Genomic DNA, 17,812 nt, shown 5'->3' on the forward strand with positions numbered 1-17,812 from the left:
CTCTTTTTTTATTTTTTGAGATGGAGTCTCCCTCTGTTGCCCAGGCTGGAGTGCAGTGGCACAATCTCGGCTTACTGCAATCTCCACCTCCTGGGTTCAAGCGATTCTCCTGCCTCAGCCTCCTGAGCAGCTGGGACTACAGGAGCATGCCACCACCCCCAGCTATTTTTTTTTTTATTTTTAGTAGAGACAGGGTTTCACCCTGTTGGCCAGGATGATCTCAATCTCCTGACCTCATGATCTGTCTGCCTCCGCCTCCCAAAGTCCTGGGATTACAGGTGTGAGACACCGTGCCCTGCAGTTTTTTTTTTTTTTGAGATGGAGTCTTGCTCTTGCTGCCCAGGCTGGAGTGCAATGGTGTGATCTGGCTCACTGCAACCTCCGCCTCCTGGGTTCAAGTGATTCTCCTGCCTCAGCCTCCTGAGTAGCTGGGATTACAGGCACGCACCATCAGGCCTGGCTAATTTTTTTGTATTTTTAGTAGAGATGGAGTTTCACCATGTTGGTCAGGCTGGTCCTGAACTCCTGACCTCAGGTGATCCGCCTGCCTTGGCCTCCCAAAGTGCCGAGATTACAGGTGTGAGCCACTGCGCCCGGCCTACCTCTTTCTTGTCTTCGCTCAACTTCATCCTTTCAAAGTGCCCACTGATAACACTATTTAAAGTTGGAACACCTCTTATCCTGTCCACCCTCCTCATCCTCCCTTTTTTTTTTTGAGACAGGCTCTGCTCTGTTGCCCAGGCTGGAGTGCAGTGGTAAGATCTTGGCTCACTGCAACCTCTGTCTCCCTGTTTTAAGCGATCCTCCCACCTCAGCCTCCTTAGTAGCTTGGACTATAGGTGTGTGCCACCATGCCTGGCTAATTTTTGTATTTTTAGTAGAGACAGGGTTTCACCATGTTAGCCAGGCTGGACTCAAACTCCTGACCTCAAGCAATCCGCCTGTCTTGGTCTCCCAAAGTGTTGGGATTATAGGCGTGAGCCACCGTGCCCAGCCCTCAACACCTTTCTGAAGGCCTGTTTCCCCTGTGGTGCTTGTCATTGTTTGCAATATTATATATTTCACTCATTTACCATGTTTATTGTTTCTTCTCTCCTCCCACCCTCATTGGAAGCATTATTCAGGAGGGCAAGGATGTTTGTGTTTTTTGTTTACTGATATGGCTCACCTAGAATAGTGCTTAGTACATGCAGGGTCTCAATATATATTTGTTGAATGAATGAAGGAAGGAAGAAAGTATGATAACGTGGGAAGGGGTCTCCAATCAAAAAATGGGCAGGATGCTCGGTGCAGTGGCTTACGCCTATAATCTTAGCACTCTGGAAGGCTGAGGTTGGAAGATCACTTGAGATCAGGAGTTTGAGACCAGCCTGGGCAACACAGGGAGACCCTGTCTCTACACAAAATTAAAAAATTAGCCAGGAGTGGTGGCATACACCTGTGGTCCCAGCCACTCGAGAGGCTGAGGCAGGAGGATCCCTTGAACCCAGGAGTTTGAGGTTACAGTGAGCTGTGATCACATCACTGCACTGTAGCCTAGCTGACAGAGTGAGACCCCATCTCAAAATAAATAGCCTGGGCACTGTGGCTCAAGCCTGCCATCCCAGCACATTGAGAGGCTGAGGTGGGAGGATCTCTTGAGCCCAGGAGTTTGAGATCAGCCTGAGCAGCATGGCGAAACCCTGTCTCTACAAAAAAGACAAAAATTAGCCGGGTGTGGTGGTGGGTGCCTGTAGTCCCAGCAACACAGGAGGCTGAGAGGTGGGAGGATCATCTGAGCCCAGGAGGTTGAGAATGCAGTGAACAAAGATCGCTGCCACTGGACTCCAGGCTGGGGGACAGAGCAAAACCCTACCTCGCTTTATTAAAAATAAATGAATAAATACATAAAATTTAAAAATGACTTAGGGTCAAGACAAGGTGGCTTTCTGGTATGCCCAGGTGTCATGGACATTAGAGCTGTTTGCTGTGCAGCAGCTGTCCCCATTCTCCTGGAATGTTCCCGAATTTTCCTTTGGGACAAATCCCCTCCCACCATCAGCCAGTCCATGTGGATTGCCTGAGGCCAACTCCAGCCTTCACTTCAAAGGGGCGGTGACTCTTGGTGACTCAGTGATTGGTTCAGGGCTGGGAGCATTTCACATTTTGCCATGTTGCCCAGGCTGGGCTGATGAGACTGAGTCCTAAGACTTCCGCTTTACTGCACTGTTGGAATGGGGACGGCTTTTTCCCTCAAAGCTGGACAGAAGCTCAGACCTGCCTTAGCCGTCTTGATGCCTTTTTGGAAGAGCCTGCCTGGAAATGAAGGCAATGCAGAGGAACACAGGGCTACAGATGTGGAGAAAGACCACATTCGAGAGCGTCTTATGTGTTGCCTGACCTCCTCCTGAAGTTGACTTTCCATTTAGAGAAGCCCGTTTTCACGGGTCAGTTTGAGTTGGGATTTGTCGCTTGCAACCACTTACCCCTCCAAGCTCCTGAACCGGGAGTGAGGAGGGGCTGGCTGGGGTCTGGGGGTGTTGGGGATGTGTGCGGCTGCAGTGTTCATTCCAAGTGAGAGAGGCTGAGCATATGGAGGGCACTCGCTTAGCAGTGCTGGATGGAGGGGGCGTGAACACAGATTGCCTTGGCCTTGTCCTAGAAGCGCTCTGAAGCTGTCAGCGGAGAAGGACACGGGTATGAACAGGGGCACAGAGCTCCTGCCGCGCCTGAGCTGCAGCCTAAGCTGAGATGCATTTTGCCCAAGCTTGGGGTGGGAGTAGGAACGGGGAGACCACCTCCCTAGAGCTCACTCCTGAGCTCCCTCCGCCCCCGCAACAGAAAGCCCAGTTCCAGCACACACCAGGAGGGGGGCCTGGGCTCTGCCACTTACTAGGGGTGCTCTGGAGTAAGTCACTGAACTTTCTGAGCTAGTGTCCTCATAGGTAAAATGGGAATTATGTCCACCTCATAGGATTGATGTGAGGGTGAAATGAGGTCATGCGTGCCAAGAACTCAGCACCAGTCTGGCTCACAGAACACTCTTAGCAGCAGTTAGCTGCGCGGTTGCAGTTTCCAAAAACACCAGCAGGTGGCGCCCCGACCCCAAAAGAGCCCCCGTCGCCGGCCTTCCCAGGGCCGGGAGGGGCTGGGCGGGTCGGCCTCTTGGATCTCTGCCAGTTAGACCCCGACCTTCCCCGCTGCGGGGGGACCCGTACGTGCACTCCCCTCAATTATCTGTAGTCTCTGGCTCAAGGAAGAGGGGGATCTGGGTCACCATGGGATAGTCGGGGAGCCTGTTTTCCATCCGTGTTGTGTAAGGGCACGGGCAAAGTTGAGGAACTACCCGGGTTGGAGCGGATAGGAGACTTCCAGAGCGGGCGCGATCTCGACGCGGAGGCTGGTTGTTGAGTGCCTGCGGCTGGACTCGGGGCGCCACTGGGCCCGGTGCTGCAGCAGGGGGATGACCCATATGACCTGTATTCGCTTCCTTTCGGAGTGGGGGCGAGTAGGGCTGCACTTCGCCGAGGGCTCCAGGCAGTGCTGGGCCCTGGGACGCGGGGGCGCTGGAAATTCTGCGTCCGGCCAGCAGAAGGAGGCAGAGAGCCCCCCACCTTCCCATCCCCGGGCCTGGCCCAGCTCCCCCAGCCCGAGCTCTCCCTGCGGGAACCTTCCCAGCTTGGCCGCTTCTCCTTCCCTGGGCAGGACTCGACATGTCCCGTGTCCCTTCATTTTGGAAAAAGGCTTGCCCTCGTCTCTCCCGCCCAGCTCCTTGGAGGAGTCCGTGGGGTAAGGGGAGGGTCAGCTTCAACCCGAACTCAACCCTAACTCCGCTGCACCCCCCCCTCCCTGGGCCTCAGTGCGGGTGATGGGACCAGTTGGCCACTCTAATTCTAGCAGCTGTGAATTCCTGGGACAGGGTGGGGAGACCTCCACTAGGGTAGAGATTTGGAGGGGGGCGCAAGGGGCTTCTCCCCCTAACCCCCATCACCAACCCAGGCCTGGACAGCCAGCTGGACCTCCGGAAGCGGGGGCTGCCCACCCCATACCACCCCGGCCAGTTCCCGGCACTCTCCTGGACAGGCTCCCGGAGGCCCACAAAGGCCCTTAGATGCATTTCTGGGCCAGGCTCTGCCGGTGCCCCGGGCCGGCGGCCGGCTGGTTCTCGGCACTGCAAGTCCCTGGCACTCCTGTGGGGCTTTGTCCACGAGCTCTGGCCCCGTGCTGGCCGGGCCTCGTCCGCTGGGGGAGGGAGCGCACAGGCAGATCGCAGAGCTCGGGCAGTCTCCCTTTCTCCAGTCTGTGGCCTTGCCCTCTTCCAGGTGACTGGCCCCTTACCTCAGCCTTGCTGGCCCCCATGGCCAGGGCTGTCCAGTGAGCAAGGAGTGTGAGTCCTCCCCAGCTCCCTCCCAGCTAACATGGGCGTGGTGGGTCATGTTGTCTCTGTTTGCAGACCAGACCTGGGGCTCCAGGCATTCTCCCCAGGCCTCGGTGGCTCTCTGCCCCCGCTCCTGACTGCATGATTTCCCTACTATGGCCCGTCAGGGTCATGGCCAGGTGTGCGTTTGTCCCTGGCCACTCGCTCATTCATTCATTCTTTGGTTCATCACTCTTTGGATACCAACTTCATGCAGGCCCTGGGCTTGGAGGAGTGGGGACTGAGAGAGGAGTGTGCAGGGTCCTTGCCCTCATGGAGTGTCCAGTCCAGACAGTCACCACACAGTGTGACATGTGCTGTGATGGAGACAGACCTGCCTGGCCTGGGGGAACCTCCTCATAGAGGCCCTCCCTGAACAGCTGGGTGAAGCAGCCCTACCTGCCAGCCAGCTGTGGTCACACACCAGGTTTTGCTTGTTTGTGTGTTTCAAAGCCCTTCTAATATTTACAGATGACTTCTTCATTAAGGAAGGATCGCTAGAGCCTGGGAGGTCAAGGCTGTAGTGAGCCAAGATTGTGCCCCTGCCTGGGTATTCTTGTCTCTAAAAGAAAAACAAAAACCAAACAAAAACAAAGAAACCCACTCAACAAACGAGGAACAGTGGGTACTCATTATACGAGGGCTTCACTAAATGCCCACTGGGTGCCAGGCACTGTTCTGGCCCCTGGGAATCTACAAGGGGGAGGAAGGAAAATTTTTCCCCTCATGGAGCCTATGGCCTAGGGATGACAGTGGCGGTGGGGACACAGACCATTCCCAGAAAGGACAAGTAAGCATGTGGTATATAAATATGTGTTATGGAGGAAAAGAAGGCGGGGAAATGGGAGATGTGGATGAAGGAGGGGGTAGTATTTTAGTAGAGTGGTCAGAAAAGGTGACATTGGAACCGAGAGCTGAAGGAAGTGAGGGGTGGGTGGTGCAGGTACCTGGGTGAGGGGGAGTGTTTTAGGCAGAGAGCAGCAAGGGCCCTGAGGTGGGAGTGTGCCTGGTGCTTTGGAGGAACAGGGAGGGGGCCGGTGTGTCTGCAGGGGAATGAGGTCAGAGGAGTGGTGGGGGCCAGATCTTGTGGAATTTTGTGGCCGGTGTAAAGACTTGGTTTGAGTCTGGGCGAGGTGGCTCATACCTGTAATCCCAGCACTTTGTGAGGCTGTGGCAGGAGGATCGCTTGAGCCCAGGAATCTGAGACCAACCTAGCCTTGTGGTCGTGACATTTACTGCAAAGAGGAAGAGGAGGTCAGTTTGGGTTGGGTTAAGATGGAACTGCTCTTGGCCAGGTGCAGTGGCTCACACCTGTAATGCCAGCACTTTGGGAGGCCGAGGTGGGTGGATCACCTGAGGTCAGGAGTTCGAGACCAACCTGACCAACATGGAAAAACCCCGTATCTACTAAAAATACAAAATTAGCCAGCTGTGGTGGTGCACGCCTGTAATCCCAGCTACTTGGGAGGCTGAGGCAGGAGAATTGCCTGAACTTGGGAGGCAGAGGTTGTGGTGAGCCGAGATCGTGCCATTGCGCTCCAGCCTGGGCAACAAGACCAAAACTCTGTCTAAAAAAAAAAAAAAAAAAAAAATGGAACTGTTCTTTGAATATCCTGGTGGCAACTCCAGGTCAGCACTTGGGTATCAGGGTCTGACCTCAGGTGGAAAGGTCCAGGTTGGAGAATCACACACTGAAAAGCTTCAGGGTTTAGCTGGGCTTTGAAGCTGGGATGGAGTCATCACAGGCAAGAGTGGGATGGAGAAGACCGAGGACTGAGCCCTGGGAGCTCTGGCACTGGAGGTCAGAGAGGGGCAGAGGAGGATGAGAAGGCGAAGCTGGAGAGGCAGGAGGGAAAACATAGCAATGAGGAGTCCTGGAAGTCAAGGGAAGAACGCATGTCAAGGAGGAGGTGGTGATGAATGGTGTCAGATGCTGTCAGGGAGCTAAGACCAGGCCCGTGAGTGGACTTTTGGATTTGGCATTGTGGCAGTCATTGAGGACAGCCCACAGTCTAGTGCTGTGTACAAACTTTAGAAAATGTTGGCTGTTCCAGGTGGACCTATCTACACAGGCACACAGAAAGTGGACACCTTGGTGTGAAGAAAAAGGCACTCTGCGCAGTGGCTCACACCTGTAATCCCAACACTTTGGGAGGCTGAGGCGGGAGGATTGCTGGAGCCCATGAAGTTGAGACCAGCCTGGGCAACATGGTGAAACTCTATCTTTACAAAAAAATTAAAAAATTAGGTGGGTGTGGTGGTGCATGCCTATAGCCCCAGCTACTGGGGAGGCTGAGGTGGGAGGATCGCTTGAGCCTGGGAGTTCAAGGCTGCTGTGAGCTGATATTGTGCCACTGCATTCCAGCCTGGGTATTCCTGTCTCTAAAAGAAAAACAAAACAAAACAAAAACCCACTCAACAAACTAGGAATAGGAGGTAATGACCTCAACATGATAAAGGGCATTTATGAAAAACCCACAGCTAATAGTATACTTAGGTTGCAGTGAGCCATGATTGTGCCACTGCACTACGCTGATCTGAGACCCTCTCTCTCTCTCTCTCTCAGAAAAAGAAAAAAGAAAGAAAGAAAGAAAGAAAGAAAGAAAGGAAGAAAGAAAGAAAAAGGCATCTCTTCCCCTGACAGATGCAGCCTTGCCTCAGGGCACACAGCATGGTGAGAGGAAAGAGCAGATCGGGTTTCAGCTACCTCTCCATCCTTCGTGTACCCAGCATCCTCGTGCAGTGCCCAACCTGCACATCTGTACTCGGCAACTGTGTTGACTTTGATGAGTGGTATCAATGGACTGTATAGGGAGATAAGAGCTAGACTGGAGTTTCTTTGAGAGAGAGAAATTGGAGACAGCATGGACAACTTTTTCAAGGAGCTTTGCCGTAATAGGTAAAACGAAATGGGATGGTAGCAGCGGGGTGGAGAGGAATTGGCCAAATGAGGGTGGGTGGAGGGAAAGGCATCCCAGGCAGAGAGCTTGCCTAAACAAAGGGAGGTCACTAGAAGTGGTTGAGGGCGTATGAGTGTGGGAAGGGTCCTAGGACATCAAATTTGAGGTGGGACGTGTCAGGAGAGGGGATATAGAATAGGCGAATTGGGGCCTTTATTGTGGGGGTGTGGGGGTGCTGGGGGCAGGGGCAGGTTCCAGCAGAGCTGAGAACACAGTAGGTGCTCACTGAGCTCTCTGGGATTGGCCTGAAGAATCTCTACCCAGGCGCCCCTCCTGGGCCTCAGGCTCCCAGCTGGAAGTTGGGAGAATTGGGTGTTTTAGGGGCCCTCTAAGTCAAGCCTCTTCTGGGTTGGACTCAAATGAGTCCCTCCAGTTGGTGGGTCCATCTGTCCCTGCCCAGGGTGCTGACCATGCCCAATGCAGCTGCCCACCCCTCCATACCTTCTGCACTCTCGTGGGGACCAGTCAAGGGCCTTCCTATGAGACCCCCTCAGGTGAGGAGGCAGGGTGGGGGAGGAAAGGGAGGTCACTTGGAGGAATAGGGAGAAGCTGACCATTTTTCTTTCCCTTGAGGAATGAAAACATAGTCTATTCTGGCTCCTGGGCAGGGGGATGCTGACCCTGCTGTCTTTTCCCTTCCCTCCCTCCCTTCCTTCTCTTTTTCTTCCTTCCTTCCTCTCTTTCTTTCTTTTCTTTCTTCTCTTTTCCTTCTTTTCTTCTTTTTCCCTTTCTTTCTTTCTCTTTCTCTTCTTCCTTCCTTCCTTCCTTCCTTCCTTTCTCTCTCTCTCTGTCTCTCAATCTTGCTCTGTCACCTAGGCTGGAATGTAGTGGCACAATCTTGGCTCGCTGCAACCTCCACCTCCCAAGTTCAAGAGATTCTCTTCCCTCAGCCTCCTCAGCATCTGAGATTACAGGAATGCATCACCATGCCTGGCTAATTTTTGTATTTTTAGTAGAGATGGGGTTTCACTATGTTGGCCAGGCTGGTCTCAAACTCTTGACCTCAAGTGACCCAGCCTGCTTTGGCCTCCCAAAGTGCTGGGATTACAGGCATGAGCCACCTTGCCCAGATGAAACTTGCTTCTTTTTTTTTTTTTTTTAGACGGAGTCTCTGTCACCAGGCTGAAGTGCAGTGGGGCAATCTCATCTCACTGCAACCTCCGCCTCCCGGTTCAAGCAATTCTCCTGCCTTAGCCTCCCGAGTAGCTGGGACTACAGGTGCGTGCCACCATGCCCAGCTAATTTTTGTATTTTTAGTAGAGATGGAGCTTCACCATATTGGCCAGGGTGGTCTTGATCTTCTGACCTCGTGATCCGCCCACCTTGGCCTTTTAAAGTGCTGAGATTACAGGCGTGAGCCACTGAGCCTGGCCGACCCTGCTTCTTTGAAGAGGTGAAGGTAGCCACAAGGAACAGTAACAATATTCCCCTCTCCAGTGTCCATGGCACCCAGAGCACTCACACAGAGCCCACCTGTGGCCTCCAGACAGCCCTCTGAACCCCTGGGATCTAGTTCCACTTGATGGAGGGGAAAGGAAGGTTCAGGAAAGGGTATAACTGCCCATAGCCACACAGCTAGAAAGTGGAGGGGACTGGACTAGATCCCGGGTCTTCTTCCCCCTGCCACAGGCTCTTGGAGCTACAAAGGATAGGGGCAGATCTGGGGGCAGAGACTAGGTTCTGTGTGCCAGCTGGGAGCAGGTTAGCTGGAGAGACAGCTGTGACTGACTTTCCCCTTTCCCTGTTATTTCCTTCCATGTAACTTATTAAGCCATACTGAGTGTTAGGTGCGAGGATATACTGTGAAGCCTTCAAGGGGCTCAGAGTCCATCTGGTGGACAGCGATTAAATAATGCATTCCATGAGTAAGTCATCATTACAGTTGGAATAGCCATGGGCTGTTGAGGGCATCTGTGTGCCAGGTCTTGAGCACATCAGCTCTTTTGGTCCCCATCCTAGCACCACAAGAGGGGGCCTGCTACCATCCTCATTGGGCAGATGAGGAATAGGAGCCCAGAAAGGTGGTCCAGCTGTGACTTGAGGCCGCGAGTGCCAAGGGTGGGGAGTGTAGAATCTAAGCCCTGCCACGTGCACTTTTCTCCACAGCCCATGCTGGTTGCCACCCTTCTCTGACTTCAGGTAGCAGAGGGCAGGAGGGTAGAGTGCAGGACAGCAGGGAAGCTAAGCTCCTTCTGTGCCCTTTAAGATCCTGGGCACCTGCACAGAGAGTGACTCCCTTGTTTCTGGGCTCTGTGGGAATGTCCTAGGGTTTGATAGGCAGTGAAGGGTGCGGTCTGAGTGCCCTCTTAATTGGCCAGCTGTGCCCACAGGTTTAGGTCTCCTGGGACCATGAGCAAGTGACTTATGCTCTCAGAGCCTCAGCTTTCTCATCTGTAAAATGGGTTGTAGGATTGTTTTGAGAGTTAAATATGACACATGAAGAGCCCTTGGTAGATCCATGGTTGTTAGGGACGTCACCATGGTTGATGAAGTCCCAGCTCCAGCTGTTACCCAGCTTGAAGAGAGGGAGACTAAGCACAGCTCAGACCCCACACTTCCAATTGCTGCCACCCTAAGAGGTCAGCAGATCCTTTTCCTGCTCCCTAAGAAGAGTCCATGTCTGTGTGTTCATGGGTGTAAAGAAGGTCAGAGAAGCCTTCATGGAGGAAGAGGCATTTAAGGAGGAATCTGAGGGTCCGGTAGGAGGTCACTGAGCACAGCAGGATCAAGGCCCCACTGGGCAGAGTGTGGATGGTCTGCAGAGGTCTGGAAGTGGAAGCAGCTGGGTGTGGTGACCATCCCCAGGGGCTGGAGTCAGGGAGAGGGGTAGAAAGTGGCCTCCTGTGGCAGGGCCTGTCTCTATCCTGACTTGCCTTCGCCCAGGCACTGGGCCTGCTCCCCACCCTCTCCTTAGATCCCTGTGGGTGGGGCCCCTTTATTGCCGCTCAGAGAGGTGGACTCTTACTCTGCAGTGCTTCACAGCCAGGAAGTTCTTCATGTCCAGCCCAGGTACAGTTGGTCAACCCTCTTCTTCAGGTAGGGTCCTGGGGTGAGGGGCGGGCATCAGGGCCCTGACTTGCCCTGGGGGAGACACCGTGGGACAGGTGCCTTGGGAGATGGTTTTCTCCACCCTGGGCCCCTCTGTCTCCCCCTCGGTCTCCTCCTATCTGCTTAGGGTGACCTTCTTGACCTGGCGCTGGGATGTGCATTCTTGGTTGGACTCACCTCTCACCTCCGCCTCCCTCAGGGTCTCTTTTGTCTCTCCTCTCTCTTGCCTCTTCCCCTCCCACCTTCTCACCCCATGGCTCAGGTCTCCGTCCAGTCGGTCTCTAGGTCTCAGGGGCTCAGTCTTCCTCTCTGAGATCCTTCACCTTGGCCCCCTGCACTCCCTGCTCCTCCCTGCTCCTCCCTTGGCGGGGTCTCCAGGGGACTGGCCGTGTGTCGGGGGACTGTTGGGCCAGGGGTTATTCCCTGAACAGACCGTGGGAGGAGGGCAAGGACCCGCCCCCTCCTTCACCTCCAGCGCCTGGCGGGTCCCGAGGGCTCAGGTTCTGGGCCGCAGGGTCCTGCCTGTGGGGCGGAGATGGTTGCATCTGGCCAGGGATTCGAGGACGGCCGGGGCTCGGCGGGGCTAGGAAGGGGCGGAATCTCGGGCGCGCCCCTCCCCCACTTTCTTAAAGGGCCCGCGCGGGGCGGGGCGGTACAGGACGGGCCGCGCCCTCCCCGGCAGGCTCGGGGTCCCGGAGCGAGCGGTGCGCGGCCGGCGGGCTGGGCTGGGGACCACGCTCCCTTCCCGGCTCTGCTCCCGCCGCTCGCGCCCGCGGTGCCCCCGCCCTTCCCGCTCCTCCCTCCTCCTCCTCCTCCTCCTCCTCCTCCTCCTGCTCCTGCTCGCGGCTCCGCTCCCTCCCTCCTGCCGTCCGTCCCCCTCGCTCAGCCTCTCCACACCGCGGCTCCGGCACCTGAAGGGACGCGGGCGGGCGCGGGCAGCTCCGACCGGCGGCGGCGGCGGCGGGGCGGGACGGGACGGGCAGCCCGGCGGCCTCCGATGGCCCCGCCGTGAGAGGCCGGACCCGCGGCGGGGACCAGCAGCGGTGAGTGGGGCCGCGGGGCTCCGGACGCGCCCCTCCCCGCTGGCGGCCAGGCCGGGGCGGGAGCGGCCGGGGAGGGGGCCGCGTGCGGAGTGGGGGGCGCCGCCCTCGCCCTCGGTGCCCGCCCGGGTCCTCTAACAAAGCTACATTTCCAGATCAATTCCGCGGCGTCTGGAGCATCCGAAGGATACGGTTGTCATGGAGATGGGGCCGAGCGAGGAAGCCCGGGCTGGCCGGGTCTGGGTCGGGAAGAGGGGGCGCCGCGGGAGAGCCCGAGCCCAGCCTGAGGGAGGAGGGTGGGGGCTGCCCGCCCGATTGTCTCCCGGCTCCGCCGCCCGCTCCCCTCTCCCAGCTTTTGTATAATCTCGGGGTACGCGTGTGCGTGGGGGGTGCTAGTGGCAGCCTGGTGGCCGGAGATAGGGGTGTTGGGTGCCGGGGCCTGCCGGCAGCCACCTTCACGAGGCTGCAGCTTTGAGGATTTATTTCTGTTTCCAGTTTTCCAAGTTTGACAGCCCAGCTTGGCGGCCAGGCCTTCCCGGCTCCGCCGCTAGAGCGGGGGCTCGCACGGGGGCGTGGCAGGCAAGGCCGAGGAGGCACATAATGGCCGAGGCAGCAGCGGGAGGGAGGGGTCCCAGGAGCGGGCTGCTGGGGCTGGGTGGAGAAGGAGTCCAGATTGGGGACCACCCTGCCCAGCGGACCCCCTCCTCAGAGGAGGTATTGAGACTTCTGCTGTTCCTAGAGGATCCAGGGACTCCCTGGAATGATCACTAGGGGCATTGTTTTTGCATAGGCCCAGGGGGCCACTGTCTCAAGCCCACCCCTTTGTCTTGGGGCCATCTTGGGGGGCCCAAGAAGAGAACCCGGAGCAGAAGCAGCAGTCACAATGGAAGAGGGCCTTAGACTCCTGGCAGCCTGGGGATAAGCCAGGCTGAGCTTGATGGGGACGGGGAGAGGGCTCAGAGTTTGGCCAGGGCAGGTGAGCGGCCTGGGTTTGGACTTTCCTGGGTTCCCCAGTTCCTTTTCCTAGATCCTACAGACAAGAGCTGCTTAATGGGGGTCGCGGTGGGCACTAGGCTGGGACTGCCTCCAAACCCAACCAGTGGCCCTGGGCAGATGCAGTTATTCTGTCATTCTTCCACCCTCTCCCCAGGAGGTTAGGAACCTGCCTCCCAGGGAAGCTCCAAGTTCTGTGACCTGGGATCTCCGAATCAGTAAAATGTGCCTGCTGTTCTCCCAGCAGCCCCTTTCCCCAATATATGGTCGGGGGCAGTGGCTTTTGAGTGGGGCTACTGCAAAGTTTGGTACTGTGGAAACATAGCAGTCCCTAGGATTTGGCCAGAGCCCCCAGAAGATTCCCACCCAATGGGATGAGTGGGTGGGTGTGGCCCAGCTAAAGGAGAATGACTAGGTTGTCTTTGGAAGGCCTCCCTCACTGGTGCCTCTTGCAAGGTTGAAGTCTCAATGCTTGGGTGAATTGCACCCTGCAGCCCAGGGATCCCCTGAGAGGTCTCCCGCCTGCAGCTTGTCCTGACAACTATGGGGTGCACGCTCCACAAGCAGACCTGACCAGTAGTGCCTCCCAGGGTCTCCCCTGAAGGGAGGGAGCAAAGCTAGCTGAAAACAATGACTTCCCGCTCTAGACAGGACTGAGAGAGAGAGAGAGTGGCTTGGGGCATTATCTCACCCAGCTTCCATATATAGAGCATATTCACCAAGTACCCTCATAGCATAACTGTCTTTAGAGGGAGACACTACCGTTATTCCCATTTTGTGATGGAGTTGTTTGTTCAAAGTCCCCTGGTTAGTAAGTGGCAGAGTGAGGATTTACACTTGGCCAGAACTGTCTGATACTCAGACCTGTGTCCCCAGCCTCATCCTCTTCTGCCTTGGAGATACAACTTAGGAGGGAGGTGGGAGGTGGGATAGAGTGCCTCTCCATCTGGGCAAGGGGGTGACCTTGGGAAAAGCAAGCACTAAGCTAGAGTTTCCTAGGGAGGTGGGATCAGGCATTCCTATTCCGGACGTTGGCTTGCAGTAGATCAACACTGCCTCTTGTGACAGACGATGCTCTAGACCTCCTTTGCCAGATGGTCTTTTCCAGGAAAATCTGTTTTGAGCGGCATCTTATGTCTGAGGCTCCGTATTTAGACTGGCTCTCCGAACAGGAGGATACACTTAGGCTGTCGCCCCTTGAGTGGTGTTTGGGGGTTGGGTGGGCTTGGGGCCAGACCTGGCTGCTTGCCACAGCTCAGTGGAGGGATAGGGGCCCATGTTCCTGCCCTGGTCTCCCTGGGGCCGGCTTGTTTTCCTTGTCCCTCTAAGCCGGTTTGCCCACAGGTGAGTCTGCTTCCTCAGGGTCTGGCCCCTTTTTTAGGTGGTAAGCCACTCCAGCACTGTGCCTGCCTGGCCTGCGGTGACTCAAGCGTCCAGCCCAGGGCCAGCCCACAGCCCTGCTTGCCCAGGTTTGTGGGCTGCCCCAGGGAAGGAATGTATTCTCCTCTGACTCCTGCCCCCAAATGCCAGCCCCTGAGCTCCCCTCTTTGGAATGTCTCCCTCCACTCCCTTTCTTCTCCCACCTTACTTTTTATCTTGTCAAAGCTGATAATATGGTGAATACCACCAACATACCCTTCACCTGGAGGCCTAGATTTGCCAACTGTTAACATTTTACCCCACTTGTTTCTCTCTCTCTTTCTCCCAACCTTTTGAAAGTAAGTTGCCAACATTATAACACTTCACTTTTAAATATTTCAGCATGAATTTCCTGAGACAGGGACATTTTTCTACAAAAAGACTATATTGTTGTCATACCCAAGAAGTTTAGTAATCATCCAGTTTAACCTAGCATGTAGTCCATATTTACATCTCTAGTCGTCTCAGTAATGTCCTTTATAAATGTTGTTTTTTAAAAAAATTTGATCATGGAACTTACATTGCATTTAATTATTATGGCTCTTTAGTGTTTCACTCTGGATGAATCCCTGGCTTTTTTGAAAATTTTTAAATGACATTGTTAATTTTGAAGCCTTGTGGTGTGTTTCACATTCTGGATTCGTCTTCTTGCTTGCTTATGATTAGATTCAAGTTAAACATTTTTGGGCAAGAATATCCCATAGATGATATCATGTCCTTCTCCGTGCATGATATCGGGAGGCACCTGTTATTTGCTTGCTCTGTAGTAGGTGGCACCAAGTTAGGTCACTTGGCTCAGGGGTCTGTATTTCAATTCTGTTCCTCCCCCTTCTCTACCTCCAAAAGCTTAATCTGTGCACCAGGTCAGCAAATCTGACTGAACCCCTACATCAGACCAGATGTTAGAGAATGGAGAAGCAGACAGAGACCTTCAGGGAGCTTGCAACCTCAGGGTTGGGAGTGGAGGAGCTGCTGCTCAGACCTGTGCTGTTGGTGGGGGAGAGGGGAGGCCCAGAGAAAGTAGTAAGAGGCACAGCAAGGGGAGAGGGCATGGGGGGCCAGACAGGAAGGCAGGCTCAGGCCGCAGCTAGCTGGAATGTGGACTGAGGGGCTGGCCTTTTTCCCAAGGGCACTTCAAAACCACTGAAGGGTTTCGAAGAGGGGATGTTGGGGCAGTTTTGAGTGCTGGAAAGGCACTCTGAGGAGTATAAAGTGGGGCTGGCTGGGCCAGTACATGGGAAAAAGATCAGCCAGGAGGCTGTGGCAGCACCCAGCACAAGACACAGGGGACTGGATTGGGGCTGCTGTGTGTGGCGCACAGAGGGAGTGGAGTTGTGTGATTTGGTGACCCTGCTGGGAGGGTGTTGCCAGTGGGAGATGGGAGAAGGGGATGGAGCTGGGAGAGATTTAGGAAGCAGAATGGACAGGCCCTTGTATCGGATTAGAGGTGGGGAGAGTGGGAAGGATGAGCTCATGCAGTGGCTTGGGAAGGGAGATGGAGGCTGTGGTTTTGAGTTCGTGAAGTCTGAGGGGCTTTCCAGGCCAGAGTAATGGTATCTGGGAAGTTCATTTGGTGGTGACCACCTGTGGCCCCCTCGCAGAAGCTCATTTTGAGATGGGGGCAGAAAGAAGAGCCACACATAACCCACAGCAGGGAATGGACGGTGGGCTTCAGGAACCAGCATAGAGGGGACTGAGCAGGGCTAGGCCAGCTCAGATGGCAGCTGCCCCTATGGAAGTCAGGATAATCCTGCCACTAACTTGCAGACCCCAATTCCCTTACCTCATTTTGCTTCTTCATACTTGCTTGGCAAAACCCCAACGCTGGTTAAATCCAATGCCTGACCTACCCCATGCCTGCACGTGCAGCTGACTGGGGCTGAGCAAAACCACTGCCCTGACTGTTCTCACTTTCAGTCCAAGCCCATGAACACTAAACTTCAGGTGGGTCCTTAGTGCAGTCCAGCAGGCACAGCACAGGTTCTGAGGTTGTCACCTCTCCCCCGTGCTAGATGACTCTTTCACACTTGCTCTTTGTGTGTGTGTGTAGAGACGGGGTCTCACTATGTTGCCAGAGCTGGTCTTCAACTCCTGACCTCGAGTGATCTGCTCTCCTCAGCTTCCCAAAGTGCTGGGATTATGGGCATGAGCGATAGCACCCGGCCCCCACTTGCTCTTCTACCCTCGCCCCCAAGTCCCTCCCATCCTTCCTTTCAGCGGATCATCTTTGAGAAAATATAAGCAGTTAGAGCGTCCTGAGGCTCCCAGAGTCACACTCACCTGTCTGCCAGCATCTGCACTCACTGCTCTGCTTTCTCCTGTCTCTGTGGGCAAAGTGTCCCTGCTCCTGGTTAAGGCCACCCCTCTACTTGTGCAGAGATCATGGCCCCTTGTGTCTGCTTGAGAACATCACTCCAGCAGGGCCCCTGCTTGTATCATCGGGTCCTCCTCTCTGCTAGAGCATCCCATCAGCAAATATCTTGCTGTTATTTCTTCTGTGTTAAAAATGGTTCTGGCTGGGCATGGTGGCTCATGCCTGTAATCCCATCACTTTGGGAGGCTGAGGCAGGTGGATCACCTGAGGGTCAGGAGTTCAAGACCAGTCTGGCCAACATGGCAAAACTCCATCTCTACTAAAAATACAAAAATTAGCCAGGTGTGGTGGCGGACACCTGTAATCCCAGCTACTTGGGAAGTTAAGGCAAGACAATTACTTGGAGGTTGCAGTGAGCTGAGATTGCATCACTGTACTCCAGCCTGGATGACAGAGGGAGACTCCATCTCAAAAAAAGAAAAATGGTTCTCTTGTCTTCCCCAGCCATCTACTGCTGCATCTCTCTCCTCCCCTTTGCAGAGAAACTCCCCGGAAGGGTTGTCTAGACTCACTGTCTCCACATCCTCTCCTCCCGCTCCCTCTTGACTCAACCACTCTTATTGGACTTTCTCCCCCTCCACTCCACTGACCTCTCCTCTCAAGGGCATCAGTAGTGTTCCTGTTGCTGCAGCCAGTGGCCAATTCTTAGTCTCGTCGGCAGCAGTAGACACATCCAATCTCCCTCTTCCTTGAAATACCTTCCTTGGCTTCCAGGACACCCATTCTTCTGTTTTCCTCTTACCTTGTGGGTTGCTCCTTCTCCTCCTTTGCTGGTTCCTCTTCTCTCTCTCCCATCTCTTGATATCAGGGTGCCCCAGCACTCGCCCTGCACAGGATCTCTCCTCTGTCTCCAATCCTCTGTCTCCAATCCTCCGTACAGATCTCATCCAGTTTTGTGGCTTTAAGTACCACCTATGTGCTACCAGCTCCCAAATTTAAATTCCAAGTCTCAACCTCTCCTGCAAGCTCCAGTAGCCTACGCAGCATCTCAGCTTTCCTGCCTGCTAGACACCACACCTCAACTTGCCCCCATCTTCCTCCCCATACCTGCTCCACCCAGTTTCCCTTCTTGAGTGGCAACTCCATCCTTCTGATTGCTCAGAGAACAAATGTTGGCATCACTCTCGGGTCCCCTCTCTCTCCTACCCCATGTACAGCCCTTGGATAGGTGAGGCTTTAGAGTTCCTGACCTCCCTTCAGCAGGCCATGGGTGAGAGAGAGGAGGTGACAGTTAAATGGACCAGCACAGCACCTTTCACACTTGCTTACTTCATCCCACATGCTTTCATCAAGGAGGCCACAACCTTCAGACCCTGAGCTGAAGTCCTAAAGAGAAGACAAGACTGGACAGGGAAGAGGAGGGAGGGGAAGTGAGGACTCGGCTGAGGAGGAGTGAAGAGAAGCTATGTAACACAGAGATTGGGGAGGGGGTGGGGAGGAAGGCCATAGCAGGGGAGGCAGAGAGGGAGAGGAGTTGGGGGCGTGGATGAAGAATGTGAGGACCTAGAGGGTGTGGGGTATGTGAAAACCGGGCAGAGAGAAGGGAGGAGGAAGCTTCTTGGTTTATGTCTCTTGGCTGTGG

The 17,812-nt window shown here is 54.9% G+C and overlaps 1 protein-coding gene across 2 annotated transcripts in view; it reads left to right on the forward strand.

Moving 5' to 3' along the window:
• The first annotated feature begins 6,450 nt into the window (after positions 1 to 6,450).
• Positions 6,451 to 17,812, forward strand: part of PSD2 (pleckstrin and Sec7 domain containing 2) — a 50,889-nt gene continuing 39,527 nt past the window's right edge. Inside the window, exons 1-2 of one of the 2 annotated variants that reach the window (XM_064366384.1) lie at positions 6,451 to 6,644; positions 6,963 to 7,070. In XM_064366384.1, the coding sequence (XP_064222454.1) occupies positions 6,605 to 6,644; positions 6,963 to 7,070 (148 nt within the window). In that variant the 5' untranslated portion in view covers positions 6,451 to 6,604. Of the gene's footprint in view, positions 6,645 to 6,962; positions 7,071 to 11,268; positions 11,448 to 17,812 lie in introns of those variants that run through there. The other variant, XM_064366385.1, reaches the window with a different exon arrangement.

This window comes from Aotus nancymaae, unplaced genomic scaffold, assembly GCF_030222135.1.
Source record: "Aotus nancymaae isolate 86718 unplaced genomic scaffold, 86718_ANA_hifiasm-v0.15.2.pri h1tg000064l_1, whole genome shotgun sequence".
Classification (NCBI taxonomy): domain Eukaryota; kingdom Metazoa; phylum Chordata; class Mammalia; order Primates; family Aotidae; genus Aotus; species Aotus nancymaae.